Genomic DNA, 19,230 nt, shown 5'->3' with positions numbered 1-19,230 from the left:
TGCTTATTTTTTTCATAACTCATGGCGTGTTTGGCTTGAAAATGAATGAGAAATATACAGATTGAATATTAATGAGATTAAAAATGGTTTGGTCATTCAGTCAGACTTAAAGTTTTCCGCACTCGGGTTTGTTTCAGCGAGATAAATTCTTTACTCGAGCACATTGTGCAAATCAAATTCCCTACAATTACTTTTTAATGCATTCATGATAATAGTAATTGCTGAATCTCGTACTTTAATGCATCAAATTTTGACCATATGAAATCATAGACCCCAAAAGATATGAGTGTATCTAAAGACAACGAATGAAAATGCTTATAAAAATGCATTCAAGAAACCAAAAATGATGAAAATGAAATCATGAAACCAACTTGTGCTGTAGTGATTGCTCTACGACGCTGCGGAACGGTGAGAGATCTGCAATATTAACACTATCGTCTAAATCAGTCAATAAAATTAAATAATGGAGCAAAATTATAGTTTTACCTGCAAATCTATTGTGGATACATTATATATGAGAGATAGTTAGAACCACCCCATTTCCTGTCGTGGAACACAAGAGTCTGATGGATCATATTTAACAAGGGATAGCCACATGTGGAGTATGTGGAGTGGATCACCCCGCATTTTAACAATGGGTAGCCACATGTGGAGTAGACCACCCCACATTTTCTGTTGTGGAACACAAGGGTCTGTTAGATCATATTTAACAATGGGTAGCCACATGTGGAGTGGATCCAATAACTTGGTGCAATGAATCTTCAACCCTTTCGTAGATACAATTTTGGATAAATAATTGGGCATATTTGTCATTAAGGCTAGAACTGCCCATAACAGTTGCCCCTGAGGCTTCCTTGAACAATGGAAAAAATTTCAGAACATCGGACGTCGTCTCCCTAAACAAGGGTCTTCATCCCAGATTCTTTACTTGCAGAAGTGGACAGGAATTGGGGGAGGTGGAGTGAGTGACCTTGGTATTTGAGTGTTTTAAATGTCAATCTTGTCAATGAAACATCTTCGCAGGGTCGTTCTTACATGCGGCTCTAGGTCCCTAGGATAGGACATGTGTTCCCCTTTAGGATTCTCAAGTGAACTTGAGTGCCATTAGGTGGAAGTAGGATATGACAACTTGACACATTAGGACATGTGGCTATAGGTTAACTTGTCCTAATGGCACTATGTCTTCACTCCATCTGACGCAACTTGACACATTTAGGTGGAAGTAGAATTGAGGGGACGACGTCTGTCTTCAACAGTGCTCAAAGTTTGGAGTGCGCCTATTTGGACATGTAATCGTCTTCTAATTGGTCAGTTTCTCATATCTCACCCCTTCAAGAGGGTGTGTAACTCCTTCAATGGGTGTTCAATGCCTCTCTATGAATACTAGTTTTCAGATTGAGGTTCAGACTTCCTTTCGACGAATTTGAAGTGGAAGTATTGAACCATTTTAGAATCGCTCCATCCCAACTGGACCCGGTAGAGTGGGTTTTTATTAGGCGTTCCAATATTGGGGTGGAGTACCAATTTTGAGATTATTTTTCAACTTCTTTAATGCAACATGTATTTTCGCGAGAGAGGAGCAATGGAAAATGGTTGCTCCCTTGTTTAGGACATGAGGTCCAAGTTAACCTAAATCTATAAATAGATGGAGTAACCCTTATTCTTGTAATGAAGTGAATAGAGTATTCATAACATTGTAATTCACAGTATTTTGCATGTGCAAAGTGAATAAGAAGTTTTCCACAGTTTATGGGCAGAGAGAAACTCTGCAGAATTTTAATTCTTCTTCTCCTTCATCGTTCTTTACTTTCTTTCTTTCTCAATTGTTATTCTCTTTTCATTGCTATTATGTGGGTGATAACAATCTTGTTCATCAAGATTGATTGAAATTCTTCATAGGTTTTGGTGGATTTCCAACATTTGGTATAAAGAGCTCCAGTTTAAACAATTCGTGGGAAGAAAATCACCATGGAAACGAATCATTCAAACATGCCTTTTCCAGCAAATCTTTCGATTCTCAAGAACAACAATTATGAGAATTGGTGCAAGCAGATAAAGGTTGTGTTCTGTTATCAAGATCTTTGGGATCTTGTGAAGGAAGGAGTAGCAACGCTTGCAGAAGACGCGATAGATCAAGAAAAGGTTGCACATAAAGAATTGAAGAAGAAAAATTATAAAGCTCTCTTTATAATCCATCAATGTGTTGATGCAGATAACTTTGAAAAGGTTAGTGATGCAGAGTCAGCGAAAAAAGCATGGGAAATTCTGGAGAAATCGTTTGGAGGTGCGAAGAAGGTGAAAGAGGTGAGGTTACAAACTCACAAAAGGACGTATGAATTGCTTCAGATGGAAGACGATGAAAGCATAACTGATTTCTTCACGAAGGTTACGAAACTGGTGAATCAAATCAAGGTATATGGAGAAATGTTGACATCAAGATCTGTTGTTAGAAAGATCTTGAGGTCGTTGGCTCCAAAGTTTGACCATGTGGTAGTAGCCATAGAAGAGTCGAAATATTTGTCAAAACTGACAAAGGAAGAGCTTCAAGGGACGCTTGAATCTTATGAACAAAGAATGGCTGAAAGAGCTGCAGGAAAGTCGAAGAGTGATATGGCTTTGCAAGCTCAATCAGCAAAAGAAAGAAAAGGCAAAGGAAGCTGGAATGGCAACAAAGGCAGAGGAGGTTAAAACAATTCGACTGATCGAAATCACCAAGAAGGAAACTGATCGAATAAGAGAAAACCCTGGAACCAAGGCAACCAAAGAGGCGGTGTTGCAAGTAAAGGAAGAAGTGGTGGTCAAAAGCCAGACAAGAGTCACATTCAGTATTGCAATTGTCAAAGGTATGGTTACTATTCTGGTGATTATCCATAAAAGAAAAAGAATCAAGAAACTTATGCAAAGCTAGTGAAACATGAAGAAGAAGAGACGTTGTTGATGGTTACAATAAGAAATGAAGAGAGATTCAAGGACTAGTGGTACTTGGACTCATGATGCTTATCACACATGTCTGGAAGGAAAGATTGATTTGTAAATATAAAGCCCTCAATGAAGAACATGGTGAAAATTTCAAATGACAACACTCTAGCAGCTGAAGGTGTCAGTGATGTTCTGATTATGAGGAAAGATGGCAAGAGGTCAGTAATTTCAAATGTGTTGTACATACCAGACATGAAGAGAAATTTTCTCAGCATATGGCAGTTAGTAAAAAAAGAAATACAAGGTGTTGATCAAAGACAAGATGATGGGAGTTCTCGACTCAAATGGAAGGTTGATCTTGAAGGCTCCAATGTCTCAGAATATAACCTTCAAGATTGAGCTAAATGTAATGGAGCATAGGTGCCTTGCAATAGCAACCAACAGAGATGAATGGATATGGCATTATAGACTTGGTCATCTCAATTTCAAAGACATCAGAGATTTGAAGAGAAGAAATATGGTTTCAGGATTACCAGAAATCGACATTCCAAACGAAGTATGTGAAGAATGCGTGCAGGCGAAGCAGCATAAGAACAACTTCAGTAAGGATGCAGAAAGCAGGTCGAAGGCAATTCTTGAAGTCATATACTATGATATATGTGGTCCTCTCCAAGTGTATTTGATTGGAGGTAAGAAATACTTTGTTACATTCATAGATGTTTTCAGTCGAAAACGGTGGTCTTACCTGATCCAGAAGAAAAGTGAAGTGATCGAGGTATTTGCCAAGTTTAAATCTATGGTCGAAAGACAGAGCGGTCGAAAGATCAAGATTTTGAGAACTGATGGTGGTGGAGAATATGTGTCGAAAGACTTCAACCATTATGTGTGAAAGAAGGGATTGTGCATCCGGTGGTGCCACCCTACACTCCACAACAGAATGGAGTCGCAAAAAGGAAGAATAGAACCATCATGAATATGGTTAGAAGTATGTTTAAAGGCAAGCATTTGCCCAAAGAATTATGGGGAGAAGTTGTGTCGACTGCGACATATATTCTTAATAGATGTCCGATGAAGAAGCTAGAAGGAATCACGCCAGAAGAATGTTGGTCTGGTGTCAAGCCTAGCTTGAGTCATTTGAGGGTGTTTAGGTCTATAACACATATACATGTGCCAGATCAGTTGAGAAGAAAACTTGATGACAAGTCATGTCAGATGATCCTGATAGGATATCATTCGACTGGAGGATACAAGTTGTTCGACCTAGTGAATAAGCAAGTAGTGATCAGCAGAGACGTAATCATAGATGAGCTTAAGGGGTGGGATTGGACTGAGAATGTTAAGAAGGATTAAGTGAGAATCTTTTATGATGAACCATCTAATGAAGTCGAAAGAGAATTTCGACAGGAAGAAGTCAGAGGTGAAGCAGGTCCAAGCAGACCTCAGAGAACAAGACACATGCTTGTAAGGTTGCAAGATTGTGTAATTACATCAGATGATGTGGTCAATCAAAGAAGGTGATTTGGTACATTATGCTTTCTACGCATATGTCGAACCTGTCAATGCAGCCGAGGCATTGAAAGATTCGAAGTGGATGAAAGTAATGGATGAAGAACTGAAGTCAATCGAAGTTAACAACACTTGGTCACTTGTCGAATTGCCCCGAGACAAGAAGGAAATCAATGTGAGGTGGGTATACAAGGTGAAGTTGAATCCCAAAGGAGAAGTGACTTGATACAAGGCGAGACTTGTGGCGAAAGGATTTCTTCATAAAGAAGGAATCGACTTCGATGAAGTTTTTGCACCTGTTACTAGGATCGAAACAATCAGGTTGGTTGTTGGTCTAGCAAACATGAACAACTGGTAGATGTGTCAGATGGACGTGAAATGTGCATTCTTAACTGGCCCCTTAGAAGAATAAGTTTATGGTGTACAACCAGTTGGGTTTGTGAAACAAGGCGAAGAAAGAAAGGTGTACAGGCTGCATAAAGCCATGTATGGACTTAAACAAGCTCCAAGAGCTTGGAACAAGAAGATATGTGGCTTTCTAAGGAAAAAGGAATTTATGAAGTGCACAAGTGAACATGAAGTATATGTAAGAAGAAGCAAGAGTGAATTGCTTATACTATGCCTCTATGTCGATGACCTGTTGATAACAGGTAGCTGCAAGAAGGAGACCGAAGACTTCAAAGGTGATCTCAACAAGGAATTCTAAATGTTAGATCTGGGTGACATTTCATACTTCCTTGGCATCGAATTTTACAAGAGTGATAGATGTTTGATGATGCACCAAAGAAGGTATGCACGCAAAATACTCAAGAGATTTGAGATGCAAGATTGCAACCTAACTTTGACTCCAACTGAGCCCAGATTACAATTGTCAAAAGATTCAGATGAAGATGATGTCGACCCAACACAATATATAAGACTTATTGGGTCACTTTGATACCTTTGTCATACAAAACCCGACTTAACATACAGTGTAGGTATGGTGAGTAAGTTCATTCAGAAGCCAAAAGTATCACATCTAGTAGCGACGAAGAGGATACTAAGGTATCTGAAAGGAACTCTCGACTATGGAATTTTGTTTCCTACAACTAATGAAGGAAAATAATGTAAATTAGTAGGATACATCGACTCCAGTTGGTGTAGTGATGTTGAGGATAAAAAATCCACAGCTGGTTATGTGTTTATGCTAGGTGGTGCAACAGTTGCTTGGAGTTCGAGAAAAGAGCCAGTAGTAGCATTATCATCGTGCGAAGCAGAATACATAGTTACTTCTCTTTATGCATATCAAGCAACATGGATGGTGAATCTGATCGAAGAGATAACAACGAAGAGTCATGGAGCAATTACCATGAAGATTGATAGCATATCAGCTATCAATCTGGCGAAGAATCGGATAGCACATGGTTGAAGCAAACACATCTAGATGAGGTTTCATTATCTTCGAGAGCAGGTAGCATATGGGAAGATGAATGTGGAACACTGCAGAACTGAGAATCAGATTACAGACATCATGACGAAGGGAGTGCAGGTCGAAGTGTTTAGAAGACTAAGAACTATGATGAATGCATATAGCTTAGACACAATGAATTAAATGGTGTATTGAATTGTAATTCTTTATATCGAAGCAGGTTGCTCGACAAAATAAGGAAGTGTCGAACCACCTAGTATGTTGAGTTGTGTTAGGGTGTCGAAGTGTCGAAGCATGTTGCTTCACACAAGATTTTGACTTAGGCATATTTTAATAGTGTTAGCTATTTTGAGCTTTTATAGTTTTGGAATTTGGCTTGAGGTCCAAGTTAACCTAAATCTATAAATAGATGGAGTTGTTGGTGTAAGCCCTAGAGGCCAATACATTTTGGTACTTGTATCGAATAATAAAAGGCATTCTCTTTATTATGGTTGATTAATAAAGTCCCTGGAATAGATAGTCCGTTTAATGTATTAAGTGTGACTTAATCATGAGAACACATTAAACATAAGGACACTATTCCTAAAGTATCCGTAGTCGAGCTTTAGTGTGAAGTGGGATAACATTAAAGCATTAAGACTATTTTGTTTGTAGACTGATGATCACATCTCATGGATCATGGATAAAGAGTTATCAAGTCTTAAACATAGGTATGAATATTAGGAGTAATATTTATACCGGATTGACCCGCTATGAGAATACTATATAGAAAGTTATGCAAGGTGTCATAAGTTATTCTCATGGTGATAATAGTGTATTCCACTCTTCGACCTGAAACCACTATGGATCTTAGATGTAGAGTCGAGTGCTTTATTGCTGATCCAACGTTGTCCGTAACTGGATAACCATAAAGACAGTTGATGGGTACTCCACAAAGCATGCTGAGGGACATGAGTGACCTAGATGGAATTTGCCCATCCTGCATAACAGGATAAATGTCTATGGGCCCAATATTGAACTGGACAAGGATGACACGGTCTATGCCTTGTGTTCAATATAGACATAAGGGCAAAAGGGTAATTATACACATAATTATTATCACAGATGGTTTTGTCAGATCACATGACATTTTCGTGTCTTGGGTAGCAGTGATGTGTTGCTAGATACCGCTCACTGTTTATTATGTTAAATGCGTAATTTAATATAATTGCCAACGTCACGAAAACCTACAGGGTCACACACAAAGGATGGATTGATGAGAGATAGAGTAACTAAGGAATACCGTAAGGCACGGTGCCCTTAAGTGAATTATAGAACATCGTAAGGTACGGTGTACTTGAGTAGAATACGAAATATGGTAAGGTACCATGGGCTTAAGTGATTTTGGGCCTATTATAAGATATGGGCCAAAATACACTTAAGTGGGCTTTTTAGCTTGAAGCCCACACAAGTGGTTCTATAAATAGAACCCTTGTGCAGAAGCATAAGTTGCGGTTGCATTATTTTCGTTTTCTCTCACTCTCTCTCTCTCACTCAAAGCCTTCATTCGTACCAGCTAACACTGAGATTGAAGGAACCCGTTCGTGTGGACTGAGTAGAGACGTTGTCATCGTTCAACGTTCGTGATCGCTTCGTGGATCTGCATCAAAGGTTTTGATCGTCACAAGAGATCTGCACCAAAGGTTTCGATCATCACAAGAGGTAAATATTCTATCACTGATCATGACCATTCGTAAGGATCTCTAAAGGAGAAATTTTAATTTCCGCTGCGTTTTGGACCGCAATTCTCCTTCAGGAGTAACCCTTATTCTTGTAATGAAGTGAATAGAGTATTCATAACATTGTAATTCATAGTATTTTACAGTTGCAAAGTGAATAAGAAGTTTTCCACAGTTTGTGGACAGATAGAAACTCTGTATAATTTTAATTCTTCTTCTCCTTCATCGTTCTTTACTTTCTTTCTTTCTCCATTGTTCTTATCTTTTCATTTCTATTGTATGGATGATAACAATCTTATTCATCAAGATTGATTGAAATTCTCCATAGGTTTTGGTGAATTTCCAACACATATTACATACTCCTTGACAAGTCCTTAAATTCCAACTTAGCTAATATAATATATTAGGAGTGAAAGAGTTAAAAATATTAGGGTTCGATCTTTAGTGAAGGAGAAAACATTAACATAACAACTAACAAACTAACCGTTTATTAGAAAAAAAAACTCCTTGGCAAAATAATAAGTCGTATAATGGGTGAAGCTGAACTTAAAAAAATGGGGGTTGTTCACAACATCCCAAACTCTATGGAAATTAAAAAAAATACCCTTTGTCACTACCAGGAGACTGAAAGAAGATTGAAATCTGGACGCACCACACAACCACAAATCAACAAATATCTTCATAAAAACACACTCTCATCCAAGTAAAAGACATATATGAATTTCAATATCCGAACAAATCCCTAGGCGGTATTGTGAATTCCTGGACAATATTATGAACATAATAGAACACTTGGGAATTTTGTTTTTGTCTAGTAGCACTACTACATCCTTGGACTGATATGAGTTATCTAAGTTTATCACTGGTATATCTCATGATGTTTTTTGTTTTGTTTCTGAATATAGAGGTGACTGTCAAGTATGTATATATATGCACTAAGTAATTCATTACATGTTCTTCATATGTACTAGTTGTTTTCTCACACAATAAATCATACACATAAGTCATTCATAACTAAGAACAAATTTCCACAACTCATTCGTAAAACAAACATTAGTCACACATAACTGAATCATTCAAAATGTTATTAAAATACAAATTAAAATACAATTACCAGGTATATCTAACGCCCCGGTTCCTCCCATGACTCATGTATTATAGTGCGAATCGTGCATATGATAATATCACATCCAAAATGACACTTTCAGGAGTGTCTTTCTAAAACTTTCCTCGAACAATGAGGTCTCTTCCAAGCACAAAAATACAGTGATATATAGACAATACATCAACGACATGGTCCTCCCTCTCATATTCCTCTTCTAGTAACTCCCGATGAGCTGGTCTATGTGGATCTATTTATGGATCGGGTGCCTTGTAAGGATATGACACTTAAAATCATTGAATGTAACCATATACCATACTCCATGGACGATGAGTTAGCATACTAATTACATTTTATGGCACCATATACTCATGGTAGTCATCAAATATCACATCAATATCCTTGTAGAGGACAGTGACAGAAGCAACAAATGCGGGGTCCCTGGGTTACCCTGTGAATACCTGAATTGTCCCAATACTATTTCAGGTAGATGTGGATACATAAGTTGAGACCCATAAGCCAACCATCTAGAGTAGCAATATATCACCTCTAAAGGTCATGTCTGACAGTTCTCACCGTATAATGTTAACTAAATATCATCCGGTAGGATGCAGCCAATAGCAAGTCAGGACGATTCGGGTGTCGGATTACCCTTGAGTGAGATGATCAAGCACGTATGTGGAAAATCCTTAGTGTAGTTTTCAACATAGTCCCAATCGGCGATACATGGAAAATGTTGGAGGATTAATGCTTAAAAATGGGTTAGATGAAATATCAATAAAGGTGTAGCACAAGTGATATGAAATTAATATTAGTAAGTGCCTAAATAAATTACTTGAAATAAACAATTGCTTCTTGTCATGTGTCTCATCTTCTATAAGCTCTTCAATTCCATGAAGCATTTAATGTTGACAATTTTGATATAAGATGCACTTTAGTCTAGGAATATATTTGTGCCATCCAAGAACAAGAAGTATGTCGTCAATGCACATATTTTATGATAGGAAACATATGAATCATCAATCACAACATTCACAACCGCATTCAAGCCAATTTAAAAGGCCCTACAGAGGGCGTCAATTGTACTTGTTAAAAGTATAATACATGACAATCCTTAATGATTAAGGGTTGTAATAGATCTAAGAGTTTGTTGTAAGGTTTAAAGATAACTCGCTTAGAAAATTAAGAAGCTCAATGTATCTAGTATTTTTGTGTGAGTATGAGATTTCTCCTCTCAACTTCAGAGTTGAAATATTTATAGTTGTGTTGGGCATTGATTCTAGCCCCATTGGAAATAGCAACCACCTTTGAGAGAATGTGGGAGTAGGTCGTTAATCCCTTGTTATTCATGAGCGCACGATTAACTTCCATAAGACTTCTTCTTTAGCGTTGTGGAATGAGGTTACGTCACCTCCCATGATCGCACGTTTTGGACGGGTTTCCAAAGGAGCATGTGATGTACTTAAGGAGAGGGCGACTAATCTAGAAAATGGGAAACTAGAGATATATTATGGGTAAGATGTTATATCCATTTCCTCCAAAATGCCCATTGCGGGCCTTTTACAAATATACCAATACAGGGTGCAATGAACAATCCCAAAAAACTGAGGATTATTCACTGCACCCCATGTCTCACTCACACAACCTAGCGAAATTTCTGAAATACCCCTAAAATTTGGATTGGAATATGGAATTACCAAAACAAACGACAAATACAAGTAAAAAATGTATGAATTTTGGAATCCGGGAGCACCCTGGCACACCTCAACAAACCTTTCCTCAAGAACCATGGCCAAATCAAAGTAAGAGAAATATCTAGATTTCAAACTTTGAATTAAACTTATTATTTCAAAATCCAGACGCTTTTCCAATCTTTTTCTTAAATTCTACTCATGTATGTTCATACCTAGGATCTTCATCAATTTCTACTCCTTTCTATTCAAGCAAAGCAAAAACATCTCTCACATTTGGTAAATTTATCATATCCTTACTTTTTATTTATTTATTGTGATGCATACAATTCCTTAATACGTTATAACTATGCTACATTAGGACACATGTACAAATTTTCTTAATAAGATTTGATATGAATTTGAGACATTTAAGGGTAAGGACACATGCATGAACACATTCTAATATACTGGAAATCTTAACAGAGACACAACATACATTGCAGTATAGAATGCAAATGAGGAACATGAGCGTTAGATATACCCAATAGTAATTGTATATTTATTTGTATTTTGTAAACAATTTGAAAACTTATATGGTTAGTTGTATTTTATGAACGTTGATGTATGATTTTTGAGTGAGTTATGAAAATCCGATCTTAGTTATGACTGACTTATGTGCATGATTTATTCTGCGAATAATGTATGATGTGCTATCTAGTTATATGAAAATCTCTTCCTAGTTATTGTCAAGGTGTTCATAATTCTTATCCACCCCACTGTTCTAAAATAAAGACTTAGCAAATGCATAAATATTGTCTAGGATGTGTTAGAATTTTGAAATTCGTATTCATCCCTATGTTTAACACACAAGTAAAATATAAAGATAATATTATTCTAAGGGTTAGTCTAGAGATTGAAATTCATATACATTTTTTACTTAGATGAGAGTGCCTTTCTAATGAAATCGCTGCATAATTGGTGCGTCCAAATTTTAATCTCCGAACCACGCATTAGGGCATATTTGAGTTTCCATAAGATTAATGAACACTATATGAAGTGTGGCGAAGACTTCAAAAAATTGAGGGGGGTAAGAAAAGTAAAAAGAAAAGCCCAAAAGTTGAGTCCAAGAAGATATCTTCACCCACTCTCACTTCATCTATGACATGTGTTGGTTGTGAAGTGTGTAGAAAAATAGATAATGTCGAAAAACACTTCCTTCCAAGACGATGTGCCATGGAGAGCTTCATCATCTTCACTAAAACCATTACCCAAAATTCACCACTCTCCCATTCTTCGCGTTTCTCACACACCTCTCTCCGATTATGCAATTTCCATCATGAGGGTTTCTCTCTTTCTCTCACTCTATTCCTTTTTCGTTGCATTTCTTAACCATTCATCATAAACCAACTCAAAGTTTCAATTTTTTTTTGGTTTTTTTCAGCATCCAGATCCTATAGGGAATGGTTTGAGTGATGAGGCTATAGTGGAAGCAGCTGGTCCTGAATGCTTAGTACCTGGTCAAATTACTCCCATTAAACTACTTGGTCTCAAGGTACCTTTTCCTTCTTTCAACTTTTATATCATGATTTGTGTACTGTGCTTTCTGTTGGGGGTATATTTAGTATGTTTTTGGTTCAGCGAGAATTGGATTCTGAGTGAATTGATTTTGTTGCATAGCATAACTCTTGATGCTCTTTTCTTTATGTTTAAACCACTTTTTCACGATTAATTGATCAATCGAAATGGTGTTAAACCATGAAGCACGGATACGACCCCGACTCTGAGACAACGACATCGATAATAATTTGAAAAAAATGAGTAAATTAGTGCAGGTGTTCCAACACACTGAGACAGTGTTCTTTCAGAGATGTCGGTGCTACGTAGGTGTTAAATGCTTACCTCATGTGCTGTAACCCTAATATTAATGGCATCCTCTCTAATTTTTGGCATTTTCTTCTCAGTTTCGAGACCTATTTAGTTTAACAAATTGTTTTATATTTCTATTTTCTAGTTTAAGTAATAGTTACAATGAAACAACTTATTGTCCAAATTTTCTTGCCATGTCAAATTTTGTGTACATCGAATGAGTGATCATTTTTGCAACAAAGGACATTTGTCCTGTTTTGTGCTTCAAAAGTGATCTATGTTCACGAATGCTGATATTTCTTCCTCCTATTATCATGTGTTTTCATGTTTTCCTCCTTGTAGTTTATGTTTTGGTTTTCTCTAATATTTATGTTTCTCTTTCGGGGTAGTGCTCTTTAGAAATATTTAGTTTTGGTAAAGAGCCGCACTTCAACATTTTTCTTTCCGGCTTCTTATTTGAACAGGTCTGGCCTATCGAAGTTGACTTGAAATTTTTGGAACCCGTCGGGCGAGAACTTAAGGCGCTTGGGAAGGTAAAGTCCTTTTTATATTCTCCTACATACAAGGGGGATATTGGCACTTACTTTCCGTGTAACATAATGAGTTCTTGAAATGCTTAGAGCTGGTTCAAGTCTGTAGTTAATGCTTTTGATGAACTAAGTGAACAAAAAATCATTGAACGATGCAATTCTAAATATGCAACGAACTTTCCTGATTAATGTAGTTATTTTTGTGCATGCAGGTCTTGGATGATGCTGTGGAACTTATGAACAAATCATTCATAGATCGCTGATACGATGATATTTATGAAAGGTGAAGATTCGGCTCGTTTTGTATCCAGTCTTAGTACTTACATTTTCCCAAGAGAGCAATCTAAGACAGTTTTGTCCTGAACCCCTTCCTTCCCCATTTCTTTTAGTATACCTCTTTTCTAATCACTTATTTAACTTGTTCATAAAAGTCTAGTACCTCTTTTTTAATCACTTATTTGACTTGTTCATAAAAGTCTATCAATTAAGACTTTTTTAATAAGTAATCATAAAACTTGATTAAATTGGAAAACTCGAAAGTTAGCTTGAGCATTTTCTTCTTGTAGCACGCACCCGTAATAAAATTGTTTCTATTGAATTAGCTTATAGTACTTTTGAAGAGTAGGAGATCCTTTTCATTCCAATTTAGAGAAATACAGATAGTGTACCATTACATGCTCAACAACATTCCTGAATTGTTATAGAAGCACTGTTAACAGAATCACTCTGTAAGACAACAAGAAGCACAACATAGTAAAAGAAGACGACAACATCGGTAGTGCACTGCCCGACATATCGTCTGTGTAATCCGGGCCAGGATCTGAAACACCCTCATCGTTGCTGCTTGGTCCTCTGCTCCACATTCCCACGTTATTGTCCCTGCTCATTCATCACAACACATAGTAGAGTATCATAACACGAATCTGATGCACGAAATATAACACAGGTAATAACGAGTTAAACATTGGTTGGTACCTTGCATTACCAAGAACACCAGCATTCATGGTAAGAAAAACAATCCTATCAGCAGATTGAGGTTCAACACTAAAAGCTTTCTCATACTTAACCTCAAGACTCTCACCAGATGTAACAAAGAAAGCACCATTAACCATAACATCACCTTCAGATCTCCAATTCCATCCTTTCCACTTATTCTGTTCCGTTTCAACTCTCTTAGTAACCTCTTTTGCAAAAAGATTAACCGGAGCAACATAACGATTTCCCTGACTGTTAATAGTCGGTTCGCCACTTCCTCCAATGGCATACATTTCCCATTGAGTGAAATCGTTGTTGACGACATGGATGTATCCTCTTCTACAACGCGGCATCCTCTGAACGAGTTCTTCCCCGAAATGGTTGAACGCGATTGTGACTTGCATTCCTGAGTCGGGGAGGTAGTCGTCGCTGTGTCCGAGGAGCATGACTTCGTTGTGGTGTGACATGAAGTTGTTGGATATTGTTATTCCGGTTGAGCCCATTATTGCGTCTATTAGTCCGTCTTTGCAATGAGAGAGTGTGCAGTGGTCGATCCATATGTCTTTCGAACCGAATATGGAGATTCCGTCTCCGTCTGATAATGTTCTGTAACCATAGTGTTCTGGACTAGATCGTACGTTTGTGTTTCCTGCAATGAACCACAAAAACTATGTGAAATTCAAACAAAATCATGGTACCACTGTAATTCACTCAAACTCGTTGTGACCATGGTTACATGATTTCTAACATGCAATAATACATGAAACAATTTACATCTTCTAAACAATTGACTGAGAATGCAAAGTGATACTATGAAATAAAATGGTTGTGCTTTCTTGGGATTTTTGTTCTTTTTTATTCTTCTTGGTACTTTTACAAGTGGCTAGACAGCTTTTTCAACCATTACTTTTTTGTTTCTGAAATCACTTCACTCTTCTTACAACTTTTTTTTTTTAGATTTTTGTTTCTTTATCTTTATCATTCAGCTTTTTCTATATTAACACTCATTGTTTATATCTTTTTTCTCTCCCCCATTCTTTTTCTTTCTCCATATCTCTCTTTTATTAGTGTCACACTTGTTAAAACCAATGAAAAGAATGGGGAGAGGATTCTCTCCGACCGATTTTTCATGGGATATCTTTACCGTTCATTAAAGTGACTTTCTCTCAAATTAAATCAAATGTAAATAAATTAAGGGTTCAGATTTCACTGCATAAAATATATACGGTAGATAATCTATTCTCAAAAGAATGTATGTTCAATATAAATTTATTTTAAAGTACCTATGATAATATTTACTGCTAAGATTATCAAAAAAACAATGTTTTAAATAAATGAATAATCTTTTAAAAAGTATCGTATAAAATTAAATAAAGTGAAATTAAATAGTAAAAATTGTTTAGAATTTAGACCGAAATACAATTTTTTTTCTTAATAAAACACAGACATAGTTTTCTTTTACAAAATTTCTAGTATATTATTAAACTCTGCTAATAATGTTCATCATAATTAACAGCATAACTTATACTTAAAGCATGTTATAATTTGATTAAACTAAAAACAGTCATATATTAGTAATATTTAGAAGAGACTTTTGAGACATTTGAGAAACAATTTAGTAGTAGTCAATGTTCGGTTTATGAGAAGGTACAAAACAGACCCCACATATACCTTTTTTTTCTATTAACAACAGAAAACAAACCCCACATAATGACTAATATTCCGAGCGGCGTAATTTACAATTTCAAAACAATAAAAATATTTTCCAACACTTTATCCAAAAAATCTCCACAAAACAAACACAACTTTTCCATTTTTCCAAACAAAACATGTGCACAACACATTTATAAACTTGAGAAATTACCTGAAGGGTGACAATGGTGAACATGAATGTTATGTATAATAACATTACTAATAAACTGCAAAGTAATGCACCCTCCTCCAACAATATGAACATCAGCACCACGTCCATCAATGGTTTTATAGCTATTAAAAATCAACTCTTGCTTCAGCTTAATCATCATGTTACTAGGAAATACGATCCACAACGGTTCGTTTTTTATAACCGCGTATCTTAATGTACCAGGCTTTGGTGTAACGGGATCATCGTCTGATGAATCCGTTACAACGTAGTATTCACCACCTTTTCCTCCTTTTGCATACTGACCGAACCCGATTACGCAATCTGCTAACCTTTGGCGATTGTTTGGCCATTCTGGATCGCATTTCCAACAGTCGTCAATTGGGTTTCCTGTGGCGCATGCAGATCCGGATGATAGTGTTTGTCGTCTTGCCATTGATGCATTCACCTTCCTAAACACAATAAAATAAAATGGAAAAGGACATTTAGATCTGTCAAGACGGACTATCACACAAAATCTCAAATTTGTTAGTATTAAACCATAGTTAAATAAAATTCATAAAATAATTGTCAAATGTTACTAAATATGACATATATCTTTTCACAGTTGAATCCTAATTAACTTACACAGAATCTTCAAAAACTTAAAAGACATTACTGACTGAGTATGAAACTACGTTTAAATGTAAGGTGAGTACCTGTGAACTTCATGAGCAACAGCCTCAGGGTCAGGGTGAGTTCCAGGGAGAGTTAAGTTCAGCATTGCTATTCCAAGTGGTGAAAAGGAACTCAGAACAATGATAGTAACCAAAATGCAGATTGTGTTTGTATGAAACATTGTCAGATGAATTTTTCAACACTGAGTAACTTAGGTTACAGTGTCATGGTTGGGTGGTTTTTCAAAAAGTGTTGGAGAGTATTGAGTAAGGAGAATTAATAAGCATGGGAGAAAATATCAATAATTGATGAATGTGGTTGAGTGTGAAAACAAACATAGGATTTTTTTGTTGTGGTATAGTAGTAAGAAAAATAATACTAGTATTAGTATATTACTACATGCTCTTTATGCTAATGATGGTAAAGAGAAAATCTTGTGATTAATAATGAGAAAAAGGAAAAGAGGAAACGGTGTGTGAGTGAGATAGAGAGTGAGAGAGTTGAAAAAAAAGTAGGAAAATTTTGAAGGAATCCACTTTTCTCGAGGAAATGGTCACACAGACAGAGTCATTCACTGTTCAACATATAAGAATTTTATGGTAGGATATTTATTATATTTATACTTTCTCTATTTTTTCTCTCTAATAAATAATAAGAGAACCTTATGTTTACATGAGTTGCACAATATTATATAATTTAAATAAAAATATTTAATTTCATATAAATAAAATATTTTAATTGATAAAGAAAATATATAATTATTAAATGAGTAAATTTATTTAAATTTTAATCAGAATATATAGTTGTAGTAGGGCATTTGATATAAAAATTATAATAAAATATATATATATATATATATATATATATATATATATATATATATATATATATATATATATATATATAGATATATAGATATAGGTACACATGTAAAATTTTAAATAAATTATTTAATTATAAAATAACTATGATAAACGATCAAATAAATTTAATTGTATTAAATAATCATAAGAACATGTGATGGAGAAGGAAAAAAAAATAAAATTATGACGGTTAAAAATAAAGATTTTGCATCTCTAATAAAAATAATTGTTGATTAAAATAAAATAGGTAATCAACTCATACTAATGTGAGATAAAATATTTTATTATATTAAACTTTGATATTAGTATATAATACTCATATTTATCTATTTGATGTCAATGCATAGTACTTATATATTATTTATTTAAGAAATTAAAATCATTTTTAAAATTTGTTATTAATAATTGCTTTTTAATATTGTATAAACAATACACTTTTTTTAAGAAATATTTTTTTTTTATAAAAATATTTTTATCAACAATATATTTTTTTTGTTTATAAAAGTATTTGTATCAACAATACAATTTTTCCGCTTATAAAAATATTTGTATCAACAAAATAGAATTCTTGGGTTCATGAAAATATTTGTATCAACAATAAACTTTTTCTTTCATTTATAAAAATATTATCATAAAAAATAATATTTTTCTTATTTATAAAAATATTTATATCAACAATAGACTTTTTTTCATTTATAAAATCATTTGTATCAATAATACATTTTTTCCGTTTATAAAAAATAGTTTTTCCCATTTATTACATAATTAGTGGTCTTAAGATAATTAAAAATATATTTATTATTTATTTAATTATTGGTTAAAAATATAGTTTTTAAAGAATTTATACACATCTTAATATTTATCACATATACGAATATATAATAAATTATTATTAAAATAATTGATGTGTTAATCATTTATTTATGCACCTCTCGTCAATATTTGTTTTTTTAACTAATTAGTTAATAAAGATAAATTTTTGAATAATTGATCAATACAAAAATATTTTTCTTACTATAATTTTTTCTTTTAAAATATCAAGAAAATTTGTTTTTAATATTACATTTACTTGTAACTTTGTATTCACATTTAAAAAAAATATAGATTACAATTTTGTTCCCCCTATTATCCATTTTATTTTTCTTTTACTCCATCCATTTAAAATCAAAAAATTTAGTCCATTTAGTATGGTTTTTGAGGCTTTTAGTCCTCCATCAAATCTGATGTCTATTTTTAATAACATGACTACCACAATACTTATTTGTCATTTGCTAACTCATATGTAATATTTCTAAATCATTATTTTATATTTTTAATTAACTTTAAATTGAAATAATAATATTATATAAAATCATAGTAATGAAATATAAATGCAGGTTGTCTTCTTCATGTAATATAAACCCTACGTTTTACACCTTCCATCTTCTTAACCGCGCCTCACCCTCTGTTTCCAAACGTCTCCATTTTCTTCATTCCTCTTCTTCGTTTTCTTCATTTCTCTTCTTCTTTAATTATGAGTGAATCATAACCCAACGAAATCAAATCAATATATTGAAATAAAATTTCGGCGGCATAACGACAAATAAATGTCGGAATCCCCATATTAGAAATTCGATTTACACAATGCATTAGAATCATATTCACAATTTATTAATAGTGATCCAGAACATCAACAATAGAGGAACAAACAACAACCACGCATCTAAAATGAAATGGAATCAACTACACAAACTGGAAATATAATGAAAACAAGGAGATAAAAATTGTCAATTGATTTAAAATGGCCATAATGCCCCCCTTTTAGATGCTTCACGAAATTCAAATTAATTTAAATCAATTAAATCAAATATAATTAACACATTTTTTTTAAAATAAACACAATAAAATCAAAATGAGCATACGGATAATTCTAATTATTTTTTCGAACAATTTAATAATAGAATAAAAATAAAAGGACTCAAAATGAATAAAAAAGTGTGCGTAAAAATACTCAAAAAATTAAAATGAATGGACTAAAATGATCAGTGTGAAATAAACTTCTGGAAAATAAACAGATTTTGATCAAATTTTGAAGTAAAAATTGCTCGATTGAAAGACTCAGACTGATCAAAATGCGGCTGCAAACAAATTCAAAAAATAAAACGAGTACGCC

At 34.4% G+C, this 19,230-nt stretch overlaps 2 protein-coding genes across 2 annotated transcripts; one reads left to right on the top strand and one right to left on the bottom strand.

Annotated features, from left to right (window-relative positions):
- Nucleotides 1–11,465: 11,465 nt before the first annotated feature.
- LOC127125766 (uncharacterized) lies at nucleotides 11,466–13,175 on the top strand. Its single transcript, XM_051054589.1, has 4 exons — nucleotides 11,466–11,668; nucleotides 11,768–11,878; nucleotides 12,657–12,725; nucleotides 12,935–13,175. The coding sequence occupies exons 1-4, from the start codon at nucleotides 11,525–11,527 to the stop codon at nucleotides 12,983–12,985; spliced, it is 375 nt and encodes a 124-aa protein (XP_050910546.1). The 5' UTR covers nucleotides 11,466–11,524; the 3' UTR covers nucleotides 12,986–13,175.
- Nucleotides 13,176–13,334: 159 nt separating this feature from the next.
- On the bottom strand, nucleotides 13,335–16,679 carry LOC127125765 (probable pectate lyase 12). The gene is made up of 4 exons (XM_051054588.1): nucleotides 16,257–16,679; nucleotides 15,562–16,010; nucleotides 13,698–14,346; nucleotides 13,335–13,601 (listed from the first exon to the last, which is right to left on the bottom strand). The coding sequence occupies exons 1-4, from the start codon at nucleotides 16,394–16,396 to the stop codon at nucleotides 13,421–13,423; spliced, it is 1,419 nt and encodes a 472-aa protein (XP_050910545.1). The 5' UTR covers nucleotides 16,397–16,679; the 3' UTR covers nucleotides 13,335–13,420.
- Between the last annotated feature and the right edge of the window lie 2,551 nt (nucleotides 16,680–19,230).

The sequence above is a fragment of the Lathyrus oleraceus genome, chromosome 3, assembly GCF_024323335.1.
Source record: "Lathyrus oleraceus cultivar Zhongwan6 chromosome 3, CAAS_Psat_ZW6_1.0, whole genome shotgun sequence".
NCBI classification, from domain to species: Eukaryota; Viridiplantae; Streptophyta; class Magnoliopsida; order Fabales; family Fabaceae; genus Lathyrus; species Lathyrus oleraceus.
Note: the sequence above shows the minus strand (reverse complement) of the source record. Positions and strands in the feature narration are given on the sequence as shown.